General features: G+C 42.3%; 2 protein-coding genes across 2 annotated transcripts in view; both read left to right on the forward strand.

Moving 5' to 3' along the window:
- LOC147337064 (protein NLRC3-like) overlaps nucleotides 1-27,629 on the forward strand; it is a 280,764-nt gene that overhangs the window by 245,751 nt on the left and 7,384 nt on the right. Inside the window, exons 5-8 of the mRNA XM_086285731.1 lie at nucleotides 6,453-6,626; nucleotides 6,850-7,023; nucleotides 15,454-15,627; nucleotides 23,518-23,691. Coding sequence (XP_086141857.1) covers nucleotides 6,453-6,626; nucleotides 6,850-7,023; nucleotides 15,454-15,627; nucleotides 23,518-23,691 — 696 coding nt within the window. The remainder of the gene's footprint in view (nucleotides 1-6,452; nucleotides 6,627-6,849; nucleotides 7,024-15,453; nucleotides 15,628-23,517; nucleotides 23,692-27,629) is intronic.
- LOC147337069 (protein NLRC3-like) overlaps nucleotides 1-27,629 on the forward strand; it is a 169,845-nt gene that overhangs the window by 24,326 nt on the left and 117,890 nt on the right. The gene's annotated exons all lie outside the window — the stretch shown is intronic.

Below are 27,629 nucleotides of genomic sequence, written 5' to 3' on the forward strand. Positions count from 1 at the left end.
CTTTATTTACACACAGGAACTTGACACTTGGAATTTTTTAACATGAACTGTGAACTATGGCGGAAGTCAAGCACTTGAAGCTGTGAGCATGAAGTGGGCTCTGTGGTAGGTTTCTGGAAATGGGTCTTGGTTGATGGTAATCTGAGTCACTGTAACAGAGGTAGAGCAGCATCAGAAAGATCACTGGTGGAGGTTACAGTAAGTGAACGAGGTTATCTTCAATGTCTTATTTGGGGTTTCTGTAGCTCAGGAGGTAAAGCTGGTCTGATCTGACCTACTGATCAGAAGGTTGGTGGTTCGATCCCTGGCTCCTCCAGTCTGCATGTCAAGTATCCTTGGGCAAGATACTAACCCCAACTTGCTCTCCGATGCATCCATCAGAGTATGAATGCGTGTGAATGTACTTAGAAAGCACTAAGTTCAGATAAAGTGTTTGTGAGAATGGGTGTGATTGGGTGGATGTGGCATGTTGTATAGAGCGCTTTGAGTACTCCGGGAGAGTAGAAAAACGCTATATAAGAATCAGTCCATTTACCATTTACTTGTCAGCAGTCGGAAAGCAACTTGGGGAAGGCAGGTGGTGAGGTCTGGGTGAGTACTTGTTAGCTTTGAATCCAGGCCAAGTGGTCCAGTAAGTCTAAGAGACGAAAGGCATTAATGTGGCTGTGAGTGAATCAAGAAGACCAGCATCCAGGAAAACGTGACTGAACTGCAAGGGTGAGTAGATGATCCGAGGATGTTTAAGCAGGCTGCCACCTATAACAACACCACTGACCTCCAGGAGTACGCAGAGACTGTTACTGCCTACATCAACAAGTGTATTGAGGATGTAACAGTCACGAAAACCATAACTGTCCGGGCCAATCAAAAACCATGGATGACAGGAGAGGTCTACAGGCTGCTGAAAGCTCGGAATGTTGCCTTCAGAGTTGGAGACGAGGCAAGCCTGAGGACAGCTAGGGCCAACCTTTCCCGTGGCATCAGAGAGGCTAAGAGACAGTACTCCAGGAAAATATCTCATCACTTCAAAGACAGCAGAGACTCACGGAGCCTGTGGCGGGGCATTCAGACCATCACAGATTACAAGCCCCCACCACAGACCTGTGATAGCACTATCCCCCTGCTGAACGAGCTGAACACTTTCTTTGCTCGCTTTGAAGTCCAAAACAGCACCACTGCACAGAAGACCCCACCCCCTCCTGGTGACCAGGTGATGACTCTGTCACCGGACAGCGTGAGGAGATCCCTCAGCAGGATCAATGCACATAAAGCTCCGGGTCCTGACAACATTCCTGGTCGTGCACTGAGAGACTGTGCAGTGGAACTCACTGATGTCTTCACAGACATCTTCAACATATCACTCATCCAGGCTGTCGTCCCCACATGTTTTAAAGCCACCACAATCATTCCGGTTCCAAAAAAGTCATCTCCCTCCTGCTTTAATGACTACCGTCCTGTTGCACTTACTCCCATCCTGATGAAGTGCTTCGAACGACTAGTCATGCAACACATCAAGACTGTCCTGCCCCCCTCCCTGGATCCCTTCCAGTTTGCCTATCGGCCCAACCGCTCAACCGATGATGCCATCTCCACTGCACTCCACTCGGCACTCACACACCTGGACAAAAATGACTCATATGTTCGAATGCTGTTCATAGATTTCAGTTCAGCATTCAACACCATAATCCCCCAACAGCTCATTCAAAAACTGGTCCAGCTGGGGCTCAACACCTCACTGTGCAACTGGCTGTTGGATTTCCTCACCGGAAGACCTCAAGCAGTACGGGTTGGCAGTAATACATCCAGCACCATCATTTTAAACACGGGGGCCCCGCAGGGATGTGTGCTGAGCCCCCTCCTCTTCACTCTGCTGACCCATGACTGCACCCCATCATACAGCTCCAACCTCTTCATCAAGTTTGCGGACGACACAACGGTGGTGGGTCTCATTAGCAACAGGGATGAGACCGACTACAGAAGTGAGGTGAGACGCCTGGCCACGTGGTGTGCTGACAACAATCTCTCTCTGAATGTGGAGAAGACGAAGGAGATTGTTGTGGACTTCAGGAGAATGCACACCCAACATGCTCCTCTGACCATTGACGGAGCGTCTGTGGAGAGAGTGAGCAGCACCAAGTTCTTGGGTGTGCACATCACAGAGGATCTCTCCTGGACGTACAACACCACAGCACTGGCCAAGAAATCACAGCAGCGTCTCTTCTTTCTCCGCAAACTAAGAAGAGCAGGAGCACCAGCCCCCATCATGCACACTTTCTACAGAGGCACCATCGAGAGCATCCTGTCGAGCTGCATCACTGTGTGGTTTGGAGCCTGCAATGCGTCCTGTCATAGAACCCTCCAACGCATAGTGAGAGCTGCAGAGAGGATCATTGGTGTCTCTCTCCCCTCCCTCCAGGACATTTACAGCACCCGTCTCACTAAAAAAGCCCTTTGCATAGCGGCTGATCCCACACACCCAATGCAAAGCTTCTTCAAGCTGCTGCCGTCGGGGAGGAGACTGCGGAGTCTCCAGGCCAGGACCAGCAGGCTGAAGGACAGCTTCATCCATCAGGCTGTCAGGAAGCTTAACTCCCTCCCGATTCTGCCCCCTCTCCCCTCTCTCCTCCACGGTCTCACTGAACTCTGTCACACACACACAAACACACACACTCTCTGACTCACTCACTGGCCTGCACCAGTTACCAGTCACTTTGTGGAGCATTGGACTGCCATTACCTCATAAGACTTTGTTGTTACACTTTCTCTTACCGTACATTACCAAATCTCCATTTGCACTATTTGCCTATTTGCACTACTCTGCCTGGTTTACACTCAATGTCACTTACCCATTATATTGTATATTATATAGCTTTCTTGTTATATGTATAATTGTATTTATTTAAATTTTTACTTTTTAATTATTTTACTTGCATTTTTTAATCACTTTTATATTTAAATATATTTAAATGTTCATTTGCTATTTATCTAGGGAGTGAAGAGTAACGCAATTTCTATTCTCCGTATGTCCTGTACATGTGGCAGAATCGACAAATAAAGTTGACTTTGACTTTTGACTTTTGACTTTGATTAGGAGGTTAGGAGAGTTATTGGGAGTGCTGATGTTATATTCAGCCTAGTAGATTACTGTCAGGTGTGGACAGTGGACAGGCTGACCAGGCTTCACCCAAAGGCAGAAACCAGAGTCTAGTGGGAAACCACCGCCGCTCACACAGACCATGACAGCAGCATGACCCCCCCCCCCCCCCCCCCCCCCCCCCAAAGCATTCTCTTTCACTTGGCATCATTTACCTCTCCCTTCTCCAATTTCTGATGTGTCCACCTTTGCAATGATAACTGTGATCAGGGTGAACCAAAAAGGTGCCGTGGTGAACAGATACTTAAGTTTGGTGAATGCAGTTTCAGCTTTGGGGGACCAGATGCATGCTGAGACTTGAGTGGTGCAGCTACCTGACTATAGTTGAAAATGAACAGTCTATAAAAATTTGCTATTCCCAAAACCCATTGGAGATGCTTCTTGAATCTACAATGGGTACAAGGGGTAGGCCACTCTGTTAAAGCTTTCACATTTGCCAGATCCGTCTTCACCTGCCCCCGTGCCAAAATGTAACTGAAAAAAGTTATTGATGAGGAATGGAATTCACACTTTTCTGCTTTGACATAAGGTTTATTCTCCAGCAAACGTTGGAAAAATAGCATGGACATGAGACTGATGTTCCTCGCAGGTTTTGGGAAAAATGAGGATATCATCCAGATACACCAATACAAACCTGTCAAGGAAGTCCCGGAGGACATCGTTAACTAATCTTGAAACATTGCGGGAGCATTAGTTAACCCAGGCGGCATGACCAAATACTCGTAGTCCCCCAATGGCATGTTTAAAACGGTCTTCCACTTGTCTCCCTGATTGATCTGGAAAAAGTGGTAAGCGTTGCGGATGTGGGGTTTTGTAAACCCAGTGGCACTGTGAAATGGCCTGAAAGCAGAGCTAATGAGGTAATAGGTACTTATTCTTGATGGTAATATCACTGAGGCCCCTGAAGTAAATGCATGGCCAGAGAGAGCCATCCTTTTTCCCCACAAAAAAGAAGTTCCAACTTGAGATGACAATCGTTGGATTATGCCTGCACCGAGGGATTCCTTAATGTACTTTTCCATAGCCGCACACTCAGGTCTAAGCAGGTTATAGAGCCAGCTAGAAGGCCGGGTGGAGCCAGAGAGTAGTTCTATGGTGCTGTCCTGTGGTTTGTGAGGTGGCAGTGAAAGCGCTTTACTTTTGCTAAATACTTCCTGAAGATCATGACATTTGGTGGGGACAGAGGAGAGATCTAAAACAGTCTCAGTGTTGGTTGATGGTTCCACAGGTTCCGGTGGACGGGCAGAAACAAGGCAATTTGAATGACAGAACAGACTCTAACTGATTACCCTCTGACCTGACCAGTCTAAGTGGGGGTTATGTAATTCTAGCCAAGGAAACCCGAGTATGAGTGGTTTGTGAGGTGCATGAAAAGCAAAAAAGGTAAGTGTTTTCTTGTGATTGCCAGGGGTGACAGGCTCTGTGCGCTGAGTTGTGTGAGGGGACACTCGGTTATTTAATGACTTAGTGGGAATGGGCGGATTAAGGGGGCATAGAGGGATGTTTAACTGTCTCGCTAACTCAGACTCCATGAGGTTCTAATTGAACAAGAGCCTGAAAGGTCTGGTTAACTAGAACAGAGAGTTGGAGTTGCAATCTGGGTTTTTATGTTTGTGTGAGTATCCTCCACCCTTATCCCTGAACTTTCCAGTGGGCAGACCCTGGTGTGGAATCGAAAACAGACAGGTTCATCACGAGAAGCAAGTTGATCTTTCATGGTTTGATTTAATGACTGAAAAACATACAGCGGTGGTTAGCACTGTTGCCGCACAGCAAGAAGGTCCTGAGCAAAAGTCTTTACAAACTCAACCAGGAAATCATCATGCGAGCAGAAAGAAAGAGGATGAGCAGATAGGTAAGCAAGAGAAACCCGCCAGCGTCCCAGGTTTCCAGAGAAGGTTCAGGTTCTAGGTACCTGAAATGGGATGTAATTCAATTCAATTCAATTTTATTTATATAGCGCCAAATCACAACAGTCACCTCAATGCGCTTTATATTGTACAGTAGATCGTACAGTAATAGATACAGAGAAAAACCCAACAATCATATGACCCCCTATGAGCAAACACTTTGGCGACAGTGGGAAGGAAAAACTCCCTTTTAACAGGAAGAAATTTTTGGTGTCAAAGTCAAAGCACAGATCCACCCAGTCTCTGTATTTCAGCTTATTTCCTTTATACACACATTTAACAGGAACAGTTTCAGACAGCTAGTGTTTACCTGACATTACCTGCGTACCTCACAGTTTGCAGGTAATGGGCATAATAATTACTGAACAGAGACATCCTGCTGTGAACTTTGTTGCTGTGGATCTAAAATGTAAAAATACATCTGAGAAGATTTCTAATCATGATTTTATGAGCCCCCAAAGTTTGATTCTGTTCATCTGGATGTAGCGCTCTCAGCGGGAGAAACATTTTGTCACTCACCAAGATGACTTCTTCAGGCTCAGCTGACTGCAGCTTTCCCCAATCTTATAAAGAGTACATCTGCATAATGACTCAAACCTAATGGTCAAGGAACTGACCTCCCAGCCTTATTGTTCCTTCAGTGGGCTGGTTTCAGTCATTATGCAAATGTACTTTTTATAGGGTTGGAAACCAGAAGTCAGCTGAGACTGACGAAGTCACCTGGATGAGTGACGAAATGTTTCTCCCACTGAAAGCGCTACGTCCAGATGAACAGAATCAACTTTTGGGATTTACTAACCTGGATGATTGAGCATGGATCAAGACGGGTTTTTATGAGGTATACAGTTTCTTATAATTTCTAAACCAGAAGGTTGAGGAGATGGAGCTCATGATAACTGGCTACTGCCCTTCAGCGTGCTTTATGAAATCATCCAATCAAAATAAAGTTGGCCTTTAGGGAGAGCGGGGCTTTAAAGGGGAATGAGCCAAAGCAGCTTTTAGACAGAAAATGAAACGAGAGTCCAGGATGTGATACATTATTTATAACTACATTTACAGTAATCACACATATTAGAATTAATAAAGTGACCAGCAGTACTGTAGTAAGTGTAATACTGCAGTACTCACAGGCCTGTGCCAGCAGACACTGAACTACTGTCACTAAATCAACCTGGTCTTCACTGGTTTCCATTTACATACATTGGAATAATTGTGTTTAATTTGAAATAGTTTTCTTCTGTTACACTTAAATTCTTGAACATTTTTTTATTTAATTGTGCATTGTAGTGTACTCATTTGTACACATTTGATTACTTAGATTCAACATATAAAGAGATTTTATTTGATAATAAATATTATTGTTTTGTTGTTCTTGTTATTTTTTTCAGGCTGAGCAGCTGTAACCTGTCAGAGAAAGTCTGTACAGATTTGTTGTCAGTGGTCAGCTCCCAGTCCTGTAGTCTGAGAGAGCTGGACTTGAGTACCGACAGCCTGAAAGCTTCAGCAGTAAAGCTTCTGTCTGCTGCAGTGGAGAGTCCACACGCCAAACTGAATATTCTGAGGTCTGACCGATTTGTATTCTTTTTTCTTTTGTTTGTTTGTTTTGTTTTTAACTGAGAAAATAAATCCAGCAATTTAAACAGTAGAGGTAAACTTGATCAATTTACTGTTGTTTCGTACCACATCTGCTCAGCATAAAACAACAAGGATTCTTAAAATATAAGATTAGTTATTGCACCCTGATTACACTTTAACATCAGTCTTTGTTCATGTTTTCATTTTCAGACTCAACGTCTGTGAACTTCTAGCGGAAAACTGTGAAGCTGTGTCCTCAATGCTCAGCTCTCAGTCCTCTACTCTGACAGAGCTGGACCTGAGTATCAAAAATGTGCAGGATTCAGGAGTGAAGATTCTGTCTGCTGGACTACAAAGTTTAAACTGTAAACTAAATACTCTGAGGTCAGATCAATTGACATTTTGTTTTTTTTAAATGAACCAATTAAACATTTTATTCAAGGCTTCCGGTTCCGGCGCTCGTGGGGATGGACACCTAGTACGAGAGCTCTCGACTGAAACTTATTAAAACTGCCCCAAGTAAATTAATACACTATCTAAGTGCAACAGGCCCCCCTCCTTGCAGCTACCACGAGCTCCTTCTATGGGCATGCACACTTCCTGTCACACACACACAGCCCCAACCTTTTTTCCTCCAACACAGAGAGTTTCTCTACTCTTCTCTTTTTTAAAAAAATATAAAACCACACACTCTTTACCCAATCGTCACACACTCATTGCATTAAATCATTTTCACAAACACACGCTTTATTTAATCGGCGCTTTACACAGCCGTTTAAATAATTTCACAGTTTATTTATATACACAGGCCTGTATCTCTCATGACAAACACAAGACACCAGATGCCAGAACTAGTTATTTAACGGTTCCTTAACACTTCAATGGAACCCTTTTGTACCGGTACACCTAGATTTTCGACTAATTTAAAAGCCCTATAGCCCAGGCCACGCCTTGCTGATCAATTAAACGCTACGGGAACGCCCTCCCGAGAGTCGCTCAGATTTCTAGAGACTAAATTAATTTAAAACCGCTTCCCGCAGCTGAGAGAGGAGCTCCACATCTGGTGCTAGTGTCAAACCCACGCCTTTTGCTTTACTTAAAGCTCACAAGCCAGCCACGTTGAATGGTCACGGCCGGGTCTCACCCTCCACCCAAACAGCACAGTAAAAAGTGATGCTTGACCACTTAGTCTTTTCGGGTGCCTGAATTCCCTGCGGAGACCATCCGGGCTACTGGAACGCCGCCAGAAGTAACAGTGCGTCCACTGATTACCCGTCGCTGCCACACGAAGGCGCCTGCGCTCTTCGGAGCCACACGCTCCGGAACTTTTAGTTTATATTTAAAAGCGTCCCTGGGGACCTTCAGTCCCTCAGTTTTTAATTACCTGACGCCCGAAACCTCGTTTCTCCCACCCAAAATATCCGAATTTACCTAACCTTAACCCTGCTTGGCATCTTAACTCCACAAAACACATAAAGCACACAAACCAAGCCAAACTACCACAATGCAACACAGAAAAACAGAAAAAACCCCAAATAAACAGCAATAACTTTTGTGAGAATTTTATCAAACTGTTACTCCTAATTATCCTAATTAAATAATATCACTCTGGACAGAACTCAGCAGGAGGCCCCCTGAGTGAACATTCAATTCAATTTTGTTTTACTTCCAATTTAGTACCTTTGGATAAAAAATTCAACAGGTGGTACTGACCTTTTTATGCCGCGGTTCTGTCACTCAGTGGCTCTCCTGTCTGGGTTCCCCCTCCTGGGGCTCAGCTCACTGCGCGTCCTTCTTTCCCTCCAAACCGGGTTTCGAGCACCAAAAATGTAGAAGTTCTTTTTATTTGGAAGGAAAAATAAGCACAGACCAGAGTCCCAGAAGTGTCCGAAAAGTGATTTATTACACACAAGATTGTACAGGTGTGGGAAGAAGCTCTTCCTCGTTTGCACAAAAGACAGAACGTTTTATAGCCATGTATGACGTCAGAAGACCACAGAAGAATTCCCCTATCTTCCCTTTATCTCCTTCTATGGCTAAGAACAACAACATTTTCCAGATGTTTCCACTCCTGCTTTCTGGGAATTTAACCAATAGTGTGTTCATGAGTGTGTATTTTGTGAGAGTGTCAGATTCCGGCCAACAAACGGTCAGTGTCCTTATCTGACTCTGCTAGGGCCGTCTGGATCCACAGCTAAGCTGGTGGTTTTACTAACTAATAGAGTATTGTATCTAGACTTCTGTTATAGCAGATTTACTAAATGATAAATGATACATGCTAATATGGATGATAAACTGATGCAGACTAATGAAGTAATAATGAAGTAATGACCGTGCTTTATGAATGACATCACAGTGAAAATAAAATAACATGTTTTTCTTGACAACATAAAGAGGAAAAAGGGGTTTAAATGATGTCCAGAAAGAACAAAATAGCTAAGAAGTTAACGTTTGAAAACGTGGAAGATGGCAATGTGCAGCTAACAGAAGGGGCTAACGTTAGCCCCTATGGGGCTAGCCGAGGCCACTCTCCCACTCCTAGCCGCGAGGATTCTGGGACAGAAGATGAGGTTGACCCAGCAAGTTTGACGCTGATACTGAAAGAACTGAGAGGCATTGGGAAAGAGGTGAAAGAATTTCGAAAAGACACGAAAGCGCAACTGCTGGAAATAAGGGGTGAGTTGGATAAAGCCAATGCGCGGCTTAATGATGTGGAAACCAGGGTTGCAGAACACAAAGATAAGCTCCAGAACACAGACGAGATTTTGTCTGAGATACTAACAATGCAATTCAATGTTATTTATATAGCGCCAAATCACAACAAAAGTCACCTCAAGGCACTTCATAGATACAGAGAAAAACCCAACAATCATATGACCCCCTATGAACAAGCACTTTGGCGACAGTGGGAAGGAAAAACTCCCTTTTAACAGGAAGAAACCTCTGGCAGAACCAGGCTCAGGGAGGGGCGGGGCCATTTGCTGTGATTGGTTGGAGTGAGAGAAGGAAGACAGGATAAAGACATGCTGTGGAAGAGAGACAGAGGTTAATAACACATATGATTCAATGCAGAGAGGTCTGTTAACACATAGTGAGTGAGAAAGGTGACTGGAAAGGAAAAACTCAATGCATCATGGGAATCCCCGGCAGCCTACGTCTATTGCAGCATAACTAAGGGAGGATTCAGGGTCACCTGGTCCAGTCCTAACTATATGCTTTAGCAAAAAGGAAAGTTTGAAGCTGATCTTCAAAGTAGAGAGGGTGTCTGTCTCCTGAACTCAAACTGGGAGCTGCTTCCACACCCAGTCCAACATAGCCAGGCTTTCTTTGCTGCTTTGACAAAACCTCAAATCCCAGTCAGAGATGATGAGCATCATCACAGTGATGATCATTTCTCTATTAACCCAGGCTTTCTGCTTCAGGATCTGTGCACGCTCAGAAAACAAGGAGACCTTTAAACATAATTTCACTAAATGGATGGATTGAGCTCAGCCTACAGATGAACTGGTGCCAGAGATCATAAAGAACATCAAACAAATTCAACACTTTTAATGGAAATATGAGATTAATCTTGAAAGTAGAGATAGTGTCTGTCTCCTGAATCCAAACTGGAAGCTGGTTCCACAGAAGAGGGGCCTGAAAACTGAAGCCTCTGCCTCCCATTCTACTTTTAAATACTCTAGGAACAACAAGTAGGCCTGCAGTGTGAGAGCGAAGTGCTCTAATGGGGTGATATGGTACTACAAGGTCATTAAGATAAGATGGGGCCTGATTATTTAAGATCTTGTATGTGAGGAGCAGGATTTTGAATTCAATTCTGGATTTAACAGGAAGCCAATGAAGGGAAGCCAATACAGGAGAAATCTGCTCTCTCTTTCTAGTCCCTGTCAGGACTCTTGCTGCAGCATTTTGGATTAACTGAAGGCTTTTCAGGGAGTTTTTTGGACATCCTGATAATAATGAATTACAATAGTCCAGCCTGGAAGTAATAAATGCATGAACTAGTTTTTCAGTGTCACTCTGAGACAGGATATTTCTAACTTTAGAGATGTTGCGCAAATGGAAGAAAGCATGCAGGAAAAGTTTCAAACAAAACTAACATCACTGGAGGCTTACTCGAGGAGGGAGTCGCTCAGACTGTACAGGGTGCCGGAGGGAGAAGAATCGGGAGCTCCATCTATGGCCCACTTTGTGGAGAAGCTACTCCGGGAGAATCTCGCCATCCCACCATCAACACCGTTACAAATTCAGAGAGCACACAGAGTGTTATCATTACTCCCTCCGGACGGCTCCCAACCCAGATCGATCCTGGTAAAATTCCTGTGCTTCACGGTTAAAGAAGAAGTGCTGAGGCTCGCTTGGCAAAAGAAAGGTTTTATGTGGAATTCCAGCAAGATCAACCTCGACCACGATTACCCCCCTGAGATCATGGCTATGAGGAAGGAGTATGCAGAGGCACGAAAGGTCCTAAAAGAGAAGAATGTACGGTTTAGGACCCTCTACTCAGCGCGCCTTAAGGTTTTTTTCGAAGAAGGAGTGAAAACCTACAACACGGTGGAGGAGGCAACGGCTGACCTGGCGAGTCGGGGCCTGCCGGTAAAGGTGATTACACCACCGGCAACCCCCAGAGAAAAACTACAAAGATGCCCGCTGTGGCGGGGAGTTGGTGGTCGGCGTCCGCGTCAGATCCGAGGAGCTGCGGGATATAGAGAGAAGCTGCAAGTATACAGACGTGAAGAGAACGAATTTAATGTTATGTATTAGCTATGGACAACATGGTGAAATATGGTTACTGTCGAGCTAAAATGGGTGGGGCTTCTCGTGCTGTGAGTGACGTCGCAGTGGAAAGCCCCCTAACTCAGGGGGTAATAAGGGGTTTCCCTTCAAGTTGTGAGGGTGTCAGTGGAAGTGCTCCACTGTCAGAAGCCAGCTTAGGAGCTTTCAAGCTCCAGTTATGTTCAAATGTTTTCAGTTCATTCCTAACTTTTTTCACTTGTTACTGTTTTAAGAGGGGGTTGCCTGCTGCTATTGAGTTTATGCGCTGTGGTAACTTAATATATCTTTATGGGAAGTGAGTCAGTGAAAGTAATCTCTTTTAATGTTAACGGGGTTCTGAACGTGATTAAGATGAATAAGATACTGTCCAAACTAAGGAAGGAGAAGGCCCAGATTGCATTACTTCAGGAGACACACATGAACCAAGTAGATCACTTGAGATTGAAAAGAAAGGGTTTTAAATATGTATTCTCCTCTTCCGTTAAGTCCAAACACAAGAGGGGTGTGGCTACACTTATCTCTGGTACACTTAACTATGAACATATCTAAGAACTCTGTGACGAGGAAGGCAGATTGGTTAGAATAACAGAATGGATAGAGGGGTCTGAAATCACAATTTTAAATGTTTATGCTCCCCCCGGGAGCGATTGGCTATTCTATAGGAATAGGTTTGATTTATTGGTGGATTCTCAGGGGATAGTTGTCTGTGGGGGGGTTTTAACTTTAGACTTGACCCTAAACTAGACTCCTCCTCCCCAACCAACAAGGTAACAGCACTTACTAGAAAAGTCAATTCCTATATGGTAGAGATGGGGATAATAGATGTATGGAGGGACCGCTACGCATCTACCAGAAATTTCACTCATTACTCTGGTTCCTTTAAAGTGTATGCAAGGCTGGACTACTTTTTTATGTTTAAAGTTGATAGGTTTAGGGTCAAAGACTGTGACATATTAACAAGAGATCTATCTGACCACAGTCCTATCTCTCTATCTTTGCAGGTGGCTAGGAAAAAATGTACCACACTGTGGAAATTGTTATCGCACCTTAATGATCCTGCCATAGTTTCCAAATTAAAGGTAGACATTAAAGAATTTCTAGATGTTAATGACACAGGAGAGGTATCTCCAGCTATTCTTTGGGATACGCTCAAAGCGGTAATGAGAGGTAAATTAATTTCTATCGCCTCCCACTTAAAGAGAATCAAAGGGCAAAAATTAGCAGAACTACAGGCAAATTTAAAGTTGAAAGAATAGGAAGACATAAACACCGCAAATCCTACTCTGAAGCAGGATATCAGGAAAATACAGGATGAAATTAATGATATTTACACCCAGGAGGCCCAAAATAACTTAATTTTTTTGAGGCAAAAATACTATGAGACAGGAGGGAAATCTGCAAAATATCTGGCACATAAATAACGCAAACAACTAGAGGAAAGTACGATATACCAAATCAAGGACCCCAAGACTAATATTCTGGAATCAAAATTAGAAGACATTCAGAAATGTTTTGAGACCTTCTTTAGGGAGCTGTACTCACAGCCCAATGCTACGGAGGAGAATTGTACTGATGCCTTTCTTAGCTCTCTAGAATTACCTTCACTCCCGTCTCTCAAAAATGAGCTTCTAACACATCCCATTTTAGTGGAAGAAATTAATGCTTTTTCCAGATTAAAACCAGGTAAGGCAGTTGGGCCGGACGGGTTCAGTTCTCAGTGGTATCGCACCCTGAGGGCAGATCTAGTCCCCACATTGCTGAAGTCATTTAACTACATCCTACAGGAGGGAGAAATCCCACCCTCCTGGAGGGAGGCAACTATTTCAATTATCCCAAAAGAGGGGAAAGATAAACGAGAATGTGGAAACTATCGACCAATCAGTGTCCTTAACTTGGATTACAAACTATTTACTTCTATTCTTGCTCGTAGACTGGAGAAGTTTTTACCTGACCTCATCGATTTAGATCAGACTGGTTTCATTCACTATAGACAAACAACTGACAACATTAGGAGAATATTACACATCTCTACTCAAATTTACAGTAAATCGGGATAATGAGAAAATTAAGTACCTGGGAATATATTTGACTGCGGACCTTTCGCTGCTCTTTCAGGCAAACTACGAGCCAATATCTGCAAGTATAAAAGCTGATTTGCACAGATGGAATCTGGTCCCCTTTATGCGTCTCAGCTCCCGGGTAACCGCAATCAAGATGGACACGCTCCCCAGACTGCTTTATCTTTTTAGAAACTTGCCAATAGAAGTGAGCGATTACCAATTTATTGAGTGGGACAAATGGATCTCCAGATTTATCTGGCAGGGCCGAAAGCCAAGGATTAAATATGCTACCCTCCAGCTCCCCAAGGAAAAGGGAGGACTGGGTCTCCCCTGCCTCAGGAATTACTATTATGTCGCTCAAATAACCCCCCTCTTATATTGGTGTAACAAAACATACACGGCTAGGTGGAAGGAACTGGAGTCCAGCCTGTTGGACCGATTCCCCCTACAAGCTGTAATGGCAGATAAGGGTCTAATGTGCCGGCTGGAAAAGCTGGGGAACCCCTGGTTAACCCACACCCTCCAAGTTTGGCAGAAGGTAATCAACATCTGTGGGATACACAAAATGCTAAAAATCTTCAGGTGGGTTGCTTTCAACTCGGATTTTATTCCAAACAGACACGACTCTAACTTTGAAGCATGGATATCCTATGGCCTTACGACATTCCTCTCTCTTACTCATAGAAATATTGTGCTCAGATTTGAGGCCTTACGGGACAATCACAACCTGACAAAATACAACTTTCATAGAAACTTACAGCTGAGATCATATATTGATCATGAATGCAAACTGTCCGACTTCAATGATGCTGAGTCGCATTTTTTCCTCATCCTGAAAAATGCCACAACCATGACCCCTACTAAATCTATTTCTAAACTATACAAAGCCCTCTCTAGTGCCAGCAAGGATAATACTTTATACACTAAGGATAAATGGGAAAGGGAATCAGGGATTGCTATTTCTGTGGGGGAGTGGGAAAATGTTTTGTACTGCCAGTGGTCCACGTCCAGTTCTATGAGCTGGAAGGAACATGGCTGGAAGAATATTATTAGGTACTTCAAGACTCCATATCAGGAGAGGTACAAAGGGGCTTATATGCAATGCTGGAGACAATGCGGCTCGACTGTTGCTAACCATTTTCATGTCTTTTGGGACTGTCCCAAGTTAAAAAACGTTCAGGTCTCCTTAAGTGCAGTCTTTAACGTTCAAATACCTTTAGATTTTAAGGTTTTATACATGGGTTTGGTCCCCTTTCTGGAATGTAGGAGTGAGATTAAGTTGGTGCAATTACTCTTGGTGGCAAGTAAAAAAACAATTACTAGAAGATGGTTAAGCCCAGCCCAGCCTACCCTAGACGACTGGTTTGGGATCATTTTAGAGATATTTAGGATGGAAAAACTTACATATCTGTTAAGAAATCAAAAAGCCAAATTCTACCAAATTTGGAACAATTGGATCCAATTCATCACCCCCACAAGGGCTGACTTCACTTGATCTCACTATTACTTGGTTGTTTTTTGTTTGTTTGTTTTTTACATTTACTTCTATTACTATTGCTTGTTTATTTACTTATTTCTTCACAATGATTGCAGCATGGGCACCCCTCCCAGTTTGTGTTTATAGTTCCATGTAATGTGTTCTATATATCTCCTTTGGGAGAGCATGCGAGCAACTGTCCTAGTAATAGCTAGTGGAGGTTAATATGCACCCGCTGATCACTTTGTTTATCATTTGCTCTCCTGGACTTAATCTAAAACCTGGAAGGACTTTGTTCCCATGTTATTCATATACTGCTATGCAGATGGTTTTTTCTTGTCCAATCCAAATAAAGATATAATTAAAAAAAAACATTTTATTCAAGTTCATCCATATGATGTTGTATCTTAGTATGTTAAGGTTTCATCAAAAATAAAAAGATGGCATGTAATATAATAACAAACTTTACATAAGTATTATAGATTATCTTTTGTTTTTCAGACTGGGTGGCTGTAACCTGTCAGAGAGAAGCTGTGAAGCTCTGTGCTCAGTCCTCAGCTCCCAGTCCTCCAGTCTGAGAGAGCTGGACCTGAGTAACTCTGACCTGCAGGATTCAGGAGTGAAGCTTCTGTCTGCTGGACTAAAGAGTTCACAGTGTGCAGTGGAAACTCTCAGGTCAGGATTCAAACGTTAACACATATGATCATTTAAAATGTGAATTATATTATTGATTGACTTATCTATAGAGCTTTTAGCTAAACTTATATTTATATTTGAGTGGATTATTAGACTGAATTACTGTGTAAAATTTGTCACAGTCATACGATTTTGTTTATTTATTTATTTTTAATTCATGTACTGGCCATTTTACATAAATTTGGCTAATCTTCTACAATATATACATTTGATTTCGTTAGGAACAAAATGTTCAAATTACATATTTTGCTGGATATTGGGTATTAATGAAATTATTATGTCTTTAATGACACCACATTTCCATATGTAGGAGGTTACTGGTGGTATTGCTTCAGTGTTTGAGTTTTCCTTGCAAAGAAACATCTGGAATTTAACAATACATGTTTTAAAGCTGTTTTCTCCAAAGGGATTTGTATTAGTGATGGTAAATTTGATTCTTTTTACCGAATCGAGTTTAAATGAGTCACTCACCAAAATGAATCGGGTTTTTTCATTTGAGTCTCTGAGTCAGTTGCCCAGAGAGTGCCAAAAATGTACTTTTTCTCTCAAACTTAATTTGTTTTTATTTTCATGTAAATCCTACTGCTACGATGAGTGACTGAAAAATAAAAACAACTATTTTATAGAGCAAAAAAGAATAAGATTTCTAAATTGGACATTTATTTTTGTTTATGTTATTAGTATTTCCTCAAATGTGTTAAATATATATTTTCTCATCTAAATAATTTAGTCAAATAGTGATTTTCAGATTATTTTACTTACATTACTGCAGCAGATTGCGAGTCAGACACTGTTTTTTTTTAATAGTGGTGGAAATGAGTTCATATATTTTCCTTTAGTCTGCTTATCATCTTTGCACAAAAACAAAGTGTAGACTGAATGTTATATTGCATCAGTCAGACTATCAGGCTTCATCTCAGATGAAGGAGTGACTCTTCCGTGGTAACAAACTGTGAGTTTCAGCAGCTGAGAGGCAGGAGGGAAGGGTGAGTGAGTGGTCTTGATGCATTCTCAGTCTAGACTAGACTAGAAAGAGGGGCGCTGCTCTTGTGGCGAGCAGCAGGTTGTCTCTCTCTGTCAGTGTCAGTGTTTTAACTTATTTTATTTCATTCTTTTATTCCTTTATATATATTTTTTTTTGCCTGAGGAAATTCTATAGCATCGGCTTGTGTTTTGTGGAACTTCTTTTAACGAAGATGGGTTTTTTATTTCGCATGATTTTATTGGCAATCCTGACGGTTGTTTGGAGTCATTCCTTTACCATCAATAATCCTGGCTAATGTGCAGTCTCTGAGGAGTAAATTGGATGAACTGCATTTGAATGTCGCACACTTGCGTGGCTACAGGGATACATGTCTAATGGCATTCACAGAGACTTGGCTCAAGGACTCTGACCCTGATTGTTCTCTGGAACTAAATGGCTTCGGGTTTCCCATACGTTTGGATCGAGACCCCGGAGCTACCCAGAAATCTCAAGGAGGAGTGTGTTTGTATATAAATCAGAAATGGTGTAAAAATGTGACCGTTCGTAGACAAGTGTGTCTGCCTGACATTGAGCTCCTCTCTGTGTCTTTGAGGCCGTTTTATCTGCCGAGGGAATTCCCACAGATCAACGTCACCATTGTTTACATCCACCCTAAAGCGAATCCTAAGAATGCGACTGACACCATCTCCATTTTTTTCCTAATAACAAACCATGGTCTTCAAAAGGTCTTATGAGGCTGATTCATGAAAGGAAAAAAGCTTTTATTGAAGGGAATATCTTGAAAGTTAGAGAAATTAGGAAGGAGATCAGATCAGAAATTAAAAAAGCCAAAGTAAAATACAAGGATAAGGTAGAGGCGGAGATGGGTAGCAATAACTTAAGGGTGGCCTGGGCAGGCATGAAACACATGACTGGTCACTGTTACAGTGACTGTAATAAGATAAGTCTTCCTGGTTTTAGTTCAGACTCTCAGTTAGCAAGTAGAGAAGCTTATAGACCCTCTACAATTTGCATACAGGCCTCGTAGACGTGTTGATGATGCAGTGGTCACTCTGTTGAACTTCCTTTATCGCCATCTTGATGGCGCCAAAGCTCATGCTCAGCTCTTATTTATTGATTTTTCTTCAGCTTTTAATACTATCCAGCCACATCTTTTAGCTGATAAACTTCTTAACCAGTTTACACTTGATCTTAATCTCGTTGGTTGGGTTTTAAACTTTTTAACTGACAGATCTCAGTGTGTGAGAGTGAACGGCTGTTTTTCCAAACAGCTGAACTCTTCCACTGGCTCACCGCAAGGTTGTTGTCTCTCTCCTCTACTGTATATTTTGTACACTAATGACTGTCGCAGTACACAGGCCAACAGGCATTTCATTAAATACGCAGATGACACAGTCATTGTAAGCCTCCTTCATGGTGAAGAGGATTCCCATGGGCCTGTTGTGGATGAGTTTGTTTCGTGGTGTGATCAGTCCTTCTTAATGATCAGCACCTTGAAAACCAAGGACATGGTTATTGACTTCAGGGAGACATCCCCTCATCCTGCGCTAACAGTGGTAAATGTGCAGCCATTGAACTGGTGGACAGTTATAAGTATTTGGGGGTTGTTCTTGATAAAGCTCTGTGCTTTGAGTCACATCTTGCTGCTACAGTGAAAAAGGTTCAACAAAGACTTTTTAAGGAGGTTGAGAGGTTTCAATGTTTCATCTGCAATGATGACTCTTTTTTATAAAAGTTTTATTGAATCTGTTTTAACTTTCTGTATCATTGCTTGGTACGGTAATATGTCTCTGAATAATAAGACCAGACTTAACAACCTGGTTAAAGTGGCTGGTAAGATTTCAGGGAGGTCTCAGGTCCAGCTTGTGGACTTTTATAACAGGCAGGTGCTGAGGAAGGCGACCTCTGTCATGTTGTGTTCAGATCATCCTCTCTTTAATGATTTTCAACTGCTTCCATCAGGTCGTCGTTATAAAGTGCCTGCAGTGAAGACAAAGAGACATAGATTGTCTTTTGTACCTACTGCTATTATCATAGTTAATAACACTGAACCATATGTGTTGTTGCCATTGCACATTGTACTTTTTTGATGAAAATCTAGGTTGTTTTCTCAGGCTTATATTATATTATATTATTTTGGAGTGTGTATGTGATGTGTTGGTTGCCTGTTTGTTTGTTTGTACGGACATCTACAACTATATGTAAAAATACAAAACAAAACAATTTTCAATTTGTTCTAGTTTATTGCACTTTTTGCTGTATATGTAAATGGTAAATGGTAAATGGCCTGTATTTATATAGCGCTTTACTAGTCCCTAAGGACCCCAAAGCGCTTTACATATCCAGTCATCCACCCATTCACACACACATTCACACACTGGTGATGGCAGCTACATTGTAGCCACAGCCACCCTGGGGCGCACTGACAGAGGCGAGGCTGCCGGACACTGGCGCCACCGGGCCCTCTGACCACCACCAGTAGGCAACGGGTGAAGTGTCTTGCCCAAGGACACAATGACCGAGACTGTCCAAGCCGGGGTTCGAACCGGCAACCTTCCGATTACAAGGCGAACTCCTAACTCTTGAGCCACAATCGCCCCATATGTATATATGTATATGTAGTTACTATGGACTGAATGCATACATATTATTAAAATTTGGGCTATAACGGTTGTATTGATGTATAGCAACTTGAACTGCTCCCCAAAATGGCACTACAGCAGTGGTTCCCAAACTGTTTTTGCTGGGCCCCCCTTTGTTTTACACGAAAAACGTTCGCCTCCCCCCCGGCGCGTGAACAGCACGCACACGCACTAACACATCCTCCAACCACACACGCCCATATTTTGCTCCATTGCGGTTTATTTCACACCTCAAACATTTAGTAAACAATTAAGCAAATACAAGTAATCTGCAATAAATTACAGGTAGTAAGAAAATAAACTACTAAATCTTTTACGCTACGTCCGCACCTACACTGGTATTTTTGAAAACGCAGCTGTTTCATCCAAACAGTGTTTCAAATCACCAAAAACTGAGATTTTTTTAAAACTCCTTTTTTGCGGACGAGGAATACAGAGTTCATCTGGCAACGTCAAAGGTTTTTTCACGTCACGTTATTGTTTATGTGAGATGAATTGCAGAATGGCAGACAGAGACAAAATACTGTTAATCTGAGTATCTGCAGGTTTCACACGCAGTTACTGTCCCTCCATTTACAAAGGCGTCACGGGTAGTTGTTTTTTCTTCTTCTGTAATACTAATCAACATTGCTGTCAATACATTTTCAAAAAATGCCTCTCTGTGCAAAATGGGTTCAAAAACATAAACAGCTGTGGGATCCTGTTTGTCTGTGATTTGAATCGAGGGAACAAATCGTGGCAGGATCAGCCTGATGTTATTTGTATCCCGCTGTAACTTTACTCTATAAAGAGCAAACATCTCCAAAATGTCAGGAGTAGTTAGTCACTACAACAAGTGTTTGTGAACTAAAAATTAAGAATGTGGGATCCTGTTTGTCCATGATTGGAAGAGCCCAGCGCTGCTCCCGACGCAGGGACCTACCTCAGCACCTGTGCAGGTGAAGCCAAAGGGCAGATTTGCTTCACCATATTTTCTAGTCTTTGGCTTAGAATGAAGTTGGTTTGGAAACATATTCAGCGATGCTTCATCTCCTGCTTTGCGTTTCTGTGGGCGCCGTGCTAGCAGTGTTCAAGCGTTTTGTCCCCCCCCCTTTTCATACCGCGCCCCCCCTGCCATGGCTCTGCGCCCCCCCTAGGGGGCGGGCACCACAGTTTGGGAAGGTCTGCACTACAGCATGTAAAAATCTAAAGATAAGCTCTGGCAGACTTGGTTCTATGGTAGGTCTTAAAGGGTTTAACATCAAAGATTCAGTGGAGAGCTACTGTAACAGCTGAACAGAAAAACTCTTCCTCCCCTGGTGTGCTACTCTTCACAACCCGCAGGACTTTCACCCTCAAGAGATGGAAAAGGGGAACGAGGGCCGACGTCCAGGTGAAACTGAGAAGCTACCAGAGGCTAGCTTCTTGGCTGTGGGGAGAATCCTGGTGCATGCGTCCACTTCCTCTCCTGACATTTAGTTAATATGTTACGCCGGTGACTGGGACCTGGGCTCTGTGGCTCAGAAGCAGTTTTTCTCACGGTGTGTCCGTCAAACGTTCACTGTTTTTATTGATAACAGCTATGTCTGCTCATCGATCATTGCTTCCCCCAGCTCTGGAGTCGCTGCCCTGCCCAGCAGGTCCACAGGTCTGCATTGTCTTTATTTCAAGTGCCGCTGCAGTCAGCTGTTGATTTTGCAGATCGACCGTCATCAACTCGGTTGGCCCCGCTTAACGTTCGCTCCATAACAAACAAATCATTTATTCTAAGCGATCTCTTTATTAAAGAGTCTCTAGATTTCATGTGTCTGACTGAGACGTGGCAGCAAAATAAGAATTATGTCCAATGTTCCCTCTAATGTTTCATGTGTCTGAGCGAACACACAAACTCCCTGAGCGGTCCCTTGGATCACTGGATCACGTTGTCATTAACGTGGCTTCACTCTACATCAACCAAAACACCGGTGTCGGCACATGAGGACGCTGTCATAGCCCGTCAGCGACGTTGATTAGCTGCGTATATACGAATGTGAATCATTGGCTGGACTATGGGATAAGGCGGCATCGTTCTAAATACTGGAGCAGCCAGTCACTGACTAACACTGCAAAGCAGAATTGTTAACGTATTTATTTTAATTTCAATTCAGGTTAGTATTTAGTATTTAGTATTTATTTATTTATTTATTGTCATTGTCAAGAACAATGAAATTGCGTTTGGGGCTTCCATACAACCCCAAAAAAAGAAGAAAATAATAAATACCCCTTAAAACCCAAGTGTACATATTTAACCCAGTGTGACTCCAATGCAATAAGACAATCCTTAGCAACAACATGAGAACATGACAAGTAATGTTCGTAGAAAATCAGACAAAGACCTGAGAAACATGACAAAGTACAGCAATGCAACCCATTCAATATTATTGTACTGTGAGATATGATATCAGATATGATAGTTATCTATTTAAGAAGGAGGGGGGGCAGGAGGGGGAAGAGAATAAAGATATGATGCACCAATGCAGACCAGTTCATTGCTATTAAGAAGTTGGATATGGTTATTGTCCGTGAGAGGGGGGCAGAGAGTTCAGGAGCCTCACAGCCTGTTAGATATCTTTTTGTGCGCAATGCAGATACTCTGTGTGCAGAGAGCGTGTCAGCGGATTGCGCCCGTGCGCAGCTTAGAGGGAACATTGATTATGTCCACTTGAATGAAATCTGCCCGGCTGGCTGCTCCGTCATCTGAACTCCGCGTCTTTTAGGACGTGGTGGAGGACTCGCTGTTGTTTACCAGGACAGATTCACATGCAGTCTGATGACCTCGGACTCCTTTTCTGCATTTGAGTCACAGATGATGGTCAGTTCTCTAAAAACCAGTTATTGTATTTTATTCTACCTGATGGGGTCTTTCTAACTGAATTTAATGACCTTCTGACATCCATCATTTCATTGGAGAAGGTTGGGAGATTTGAGCCGTCATATTGATGAAGCATCCTGTAACACTGCTGCTGAGCTCATCACTGTCACTGAGTCTTTTAACTTTAGGCAGCATGTTTCTGGCCCCACACATACAAAGGGTCACACACTGGATCTTGTTTTCTCCCTGGGTTTAAATATACATGATGTATGTGTGGAGGATGTCCATGTGAGTGACCATAGCTGCATATTTTTTAACTTGTTATTTTACTTGGATCCTTCATCTCCTAAACTGATGATCCAAAGGCGGATTATAAACCAAGATGCTGCTGGAAGGTTCTCTGCCATGTTTGACCCTCGCATGGCTCGTAGTGACCTCGACTCACGTATTTTATCCTTTAATGATCAATGCAAGTTGTTGGAAAGCCCACTGATAACATGTTTACATGGCTAAAATGTTATGGCTCATTCATTGATAGTATTTTCGCCATAGAAATTGTTATGTCCTATATTGTTGAACCCACCATGTCTATGCTGATGCTCTTTGAACGCACCACATACGTACTCGAGGCCATGCAGTGGCTGCTAGTCTGTGTTCTCAGTATTTTTATGTGTCAGTTCCAGTTTTAGAGCTCTAAAGTGCAGCTATCGTGTTAGGAATATGTTAGGAATAGACAGGAACACTGAGCACACTGAGGTCAAATCTTTATTTAGGGCGACCGTGGCTCAGGGGGTTGGGAATCGCATCTGTAACCGGAAGGTCACCGGTTCGATCCCTGGGCTCTCTGTCCTGGTCGTTGTGTCCTTGGGCTTTACCCTACTTGCCTACTGGTGTTGGCCAGAGGGGCCGATGGCGCGATATGGCAGCCTCGCTTCTGTCAGTCTGCCCCAGGGCAGCTGTGGCTACAACCGTAGCTGCCTCCACCAGTGTATGAATGTGAGAGTGACTGAATAGTGGCATTGTAAAGCGCTTTGGGTGCCTTGAAAAGCGCTATATAAATCCAATCCATTATTATTATTATTATTTTACCACTCGCTGCATTCTTGATGTTCATGTTCTTCTCTTTCCCCTCACCCTGCAACCAGTCATGGTAGATGCTCCTCCTGGAGCCTGTTTTCACTGGGAGGATCTTTGTGTCAAAGGGAGTTCTTCTTCCCACCATCACCAAGTGCTGCTCACAGTGGAGGCGGTTACCTTACACTGTTAAACAGCTTCAGATGACTGTTGTTGTCTGTTGGGTATTGTCACTTATAAATAAAGTTACATTGAATGGATGTATGGATGGATAGATGTTATTGTGACGAAGAGAAAACGATTGTTGACAGATGGATTGTTGTTTTGTGTGTCTGCAGTCTGTCAGGCTGTCTGATCACAGAGGAAGGCTGTACTTCTCTGGCCTCAGCTCTGACCTCCAACCCCTCCCATCTGAGACAGCTGGACCTGAGCTACAATCATCCAGGTCCCTCAGGAATTAAGCTGCTGTCGGCTGGACTGAAGGATCCAGGCTGGAGACTGGACACTCTCAGGTATGGAGAGAATGTCTGATAGAGGAGGAAGAGCTGGAAACATTTCCTGTGTCCTTCACTCACTTCCTGTTTGTTTCCTGCAGATGAGACATGAACAATCACACATGCAGGAATATTTTCAGGGACAGACACACTAGTCTAGCTGGATAGTTCATGGATATTTATGTAGGGGTCTCCAAGGAGTCTGGTTGCAGGAACATTTAGGTCACAGGTGTACCTGAGATAGATACCAGTGTACCTAATAAAGTGTCAGCCATGTGTATGTTTCCCATGCTGTATGTCCACAGTGACAGAAGGATGAAACAAGGCTGTGAATCATTTCAGTCTGTGTTTGTGACAAAGAGGCAGACAGGAGCAGCTAACATTTGGAAATGGAAGCTTAAATAATGACAAACTCTACATTCACAGCTGAATTAACAATAAATTTGTTCTCAAGTGCACATTTAGCAGCTAATGCTATTACTGTTTTCCCTTGCTTTCTACAACTTGAGCAGCTATTGCTAAGTAGGCCACTTTGCTCTGCTAAGGATTTATGTGACCATGATGAAAACTCTGATAAGCTAATGCTGCTAAGCTAATACTGTTTATGGGCCCTGTTAGAATCAATATTTCATTCTCATTCTGTTGTTTGAGAACAATATTAACGTTTCACATCATTATAACACAAGAGAAAAGGGTATTAGCGTTAGCTACTAATGCTTATTCACCTCAAATTAGCTTTAGCTGCTAATGGTAGCCTACTTAGCAATAACTGCTCACTAATATAATGCTAATTCACATCAAATTAGCATTAGCTGCTCAAGTTGTTATAAGGAAAGAGAAAACGGTATTAGCATTAGCTGCTAATAATTGTTCACCCCTAATTAGAGTTAGCCCCTAATGGCAGCCTACTTAGCATTAACTCCTGACGTCGTTGTAATGCAGGGGAAAAGAGTTACCATTATCGGATAATGCTAATTCACATCAAATTAACATTAGTTAACAACGGTAGACTTCGTATCATTAGCTGCTGTCATTCTTACAAAGCAAACAGTATGAGCATTAGCTGTTAATGCTTTCTCATCTAACATTAGAATTGGCCACTAATGGCGTATTGTTAAAAAGTAAAAAAACACATTGTTAGCATAAGCGGATGATGCTAATTCACCTAAATTAGCATTAGCTAATGATGGCTACATACCTAGCATTAGCTACTGATATTGATATAAATCAAGAAAATATGGTATTAGCATTAGCTTTTAATGCTTTTTCATCTAAAATTAGAATTAGCCACTAATGGCGTGCTATTTAGCATTACCTCTTCACATCGCAGGGGAAAAGTTAAAATTAAATTTAAAAAAATGTTCAGATTAGCTACTCATATTGTTAAAAAGTAAGAAAAAACATTGTTAGCATAAGCGGATAATGCTAATTCACCTCAAATTAGTATTAGCTAATAACGGCAACCTACTTAGCATTAGCTGGTCATATTGTTATAATGCAAGAAAATATGGTATTAGCATTAGCTGCCAATTCCTAAATACCTAAAATTAGCATTACCTGTAATGGAAGTCTACTTAGCATTAACTCCTCACTAATGTAATGCTAATTCACATCAAATTAGCTTTAGCTTTAGTATTAGCTGCTAGCACCAGCCTACCCAGCACTAGCTGCTCACATTGTTAAAAGGGAAGAGAAAACGATATTAGCATTAGCTGGTAATAATTATTCACCCCTAATTAGAATTAGCTGCTAATGGCAGCATACTTAGCATTAACTCCTCACATCGTTATAATGCAAATGAGGCTAACTTACATTAAATTAGACTGCTGTTATTAGCTAATGCTATTTAGCAGTAGCTGCTCACATTGTTATAAAGCAAAGGAAAACGATATGAGCATTAGGTTCTAATGCGTATTTGCCTTTAATTAGACGTAGGTGCTAATGGCGACCTACTCAGCATTAGCAGCTCAGATGTTGTATTGCTAGGGAAAAGAGTGTTAGCATTAGCCGTTCACATTGTTATAAAGTTAAGGGAAATAGTGTTAGCATTAGCTACTCACATTGTTAAAAAGTAAGTGTTAGCATTAGTGCATAATGCTAATTCACATCCAATTAGCATTAGTTAATAACGGCAGCCTATTTAGCATTAGCAGATAATGTTGAATTTGGCCCACTGGAAAAGTTAAGAACTCAAGATTTAGGAGTGTTTCTCGATAGCTCTTTCTCATTTGAGAAACAAATAAATGTTGTTATTAAAACCAGCTGTAAGCTTTATATTGTTGATTGTCATTTCCCATATGGAAAAGATATATAAATCTTATAAAGTTTGTATCTGTCTTGTGTGAAACTTGTATGAAAAGCATACAAGAGTGAAAACAGATATAAGATCCCTTGAAAAATTATATAATGAAACTTGTATGTTTTCGATACTTACTAAAACAATATATGAAAGTAATGAGAAAGTGGCCACTTTCGTGAGTATGACTTTCATCATATAAGTTTTTAGTCTTTTCCATATGGGATATGCTTAAAAATATTTACTCATACATGCTTAGTTTTATAATCGATTGGATGATGATAGAGGTTTGATCCTTAGTAGTCTGTAAAGACTCTGTGTGCCTTCCAGAGTGCTCTGGCATGCACACACCACTTGGGGCCATGAGAGAGGTCGTACCCTCTCTTACTGATTTATGGTGTAGGACAGGGGTCTCAAACTCAATTTAGCTGGGGGCCGCTGCAGGCAGAGTCTGGGTGAGGCTGGGCCGCATTAGGTTTTCCACAAGAAAGACATGGTTAAAAAATTCCAATCTTCTCAAATCTCTTTATTTTTATTTTTTAACACAAAATATGAAAAATAAATAAACAAATTAAGAATTAATAAGAAAATAAATCAATCTGTAATACATAAATAAAATAATAATAAGATATTTTTAGTCAGTGAACTTGTGTTTTTCTTTCAGTCTTCTATATCTGCTGTATTTAGATTGAAATGTCTGTATTAACAGTTCTATAACCTTCTTCTGAACATGAATGGAACACTGTAGAAAATGAACTGTTCTTCTGAACATGGCTTCTCTTGCCTACTCCTTGCTGCTAGAGACCTGGCAGCGTTTCCTCTCGCATAGCCGAGCCAGATTTGGCCTGAGGGAGGAAGCAGTTGCGACCCTCAGTATGTCTTGAAGATGATCATCCGTAAGTCTGGACCTGTACTTGGACTTATTGAAGTTCAAAGTGGAGAAGAGCTTTTGGCACAAGTATGTGCTACCAAAAAGGCACATGGTCCGCTTGAACATTCGGGAAAGCCGAGGGAAACTAGGGCTCAATTCTCTCAAAAACTGTCCAAGCTTGTCTGCTTTTCCACTCACCTCCCTGAACTTTGCTTTGAGTTCAGAGTTGCACTGCAGCTCAATGAGCTCCATTTGAAGCACAGAAGGGGCATCTTGCACATCAAAGGAGAAGGGGTCCGCAAAAATGTGAAAGGTGGCTCTGTGTGTCTTGAAGTCAGCAAATCTGGGATCAAATTCCTCCTGTAGCCTCAAAATGACATCAACATACTCGTCAGCACTGAATGGTGTGCCTGCATCCACGAGTGCCTTGCATGCTGGGAAATGGCAAAGGTTTGTCTGAGAGAGCTGAGCTTTCCAGAGCGCCAGTTTTGTGGAGAATGCTCTCACGTTGTCATAGGCAGCACTGACAAGTTGCCCCTGGCCTTGTAACGTCTTGTTCAGTACATTAAGCTCATGTGTCATATCAACAAGAAAAGCTGAGTCCATGAGCCATTTGGGATCAGTTAGCACAGGAACACTAACTCCATCCTTCTCCATGAAGGCTTCACTTCTGCTCTCAACTCAAAAAGTCTCTTTAATACATTTCCCCTGCTGAGCCAACGTACCTCAGTGAAGTCGAGCACATCCCCATATTCTGACTCCATTTCCTCTAAAAAAGCACAGAACCTT

This window comes from Aulonocara sp. 'chitande type north' Nkhata Bay, linkage group LG3, assembly GCF_057382095.1.
Source record: "Aulonocara sp. 'chitande type north' Nkhata Bay isolate Kocher_YH1m ecotype deep benthic linkage group LG3, A_spYH_male_GT1.1, whole genome shotgun sequence".
Classification (NCBI taxonomy): domain Eukaryota; kingdom Metazoa; phylum Chordata; class Actinopteri; order Cichliformes; family Cichlidae; genus Aulonocara; species Aulonocara sp. 'chitande type north' Nkhata Bay.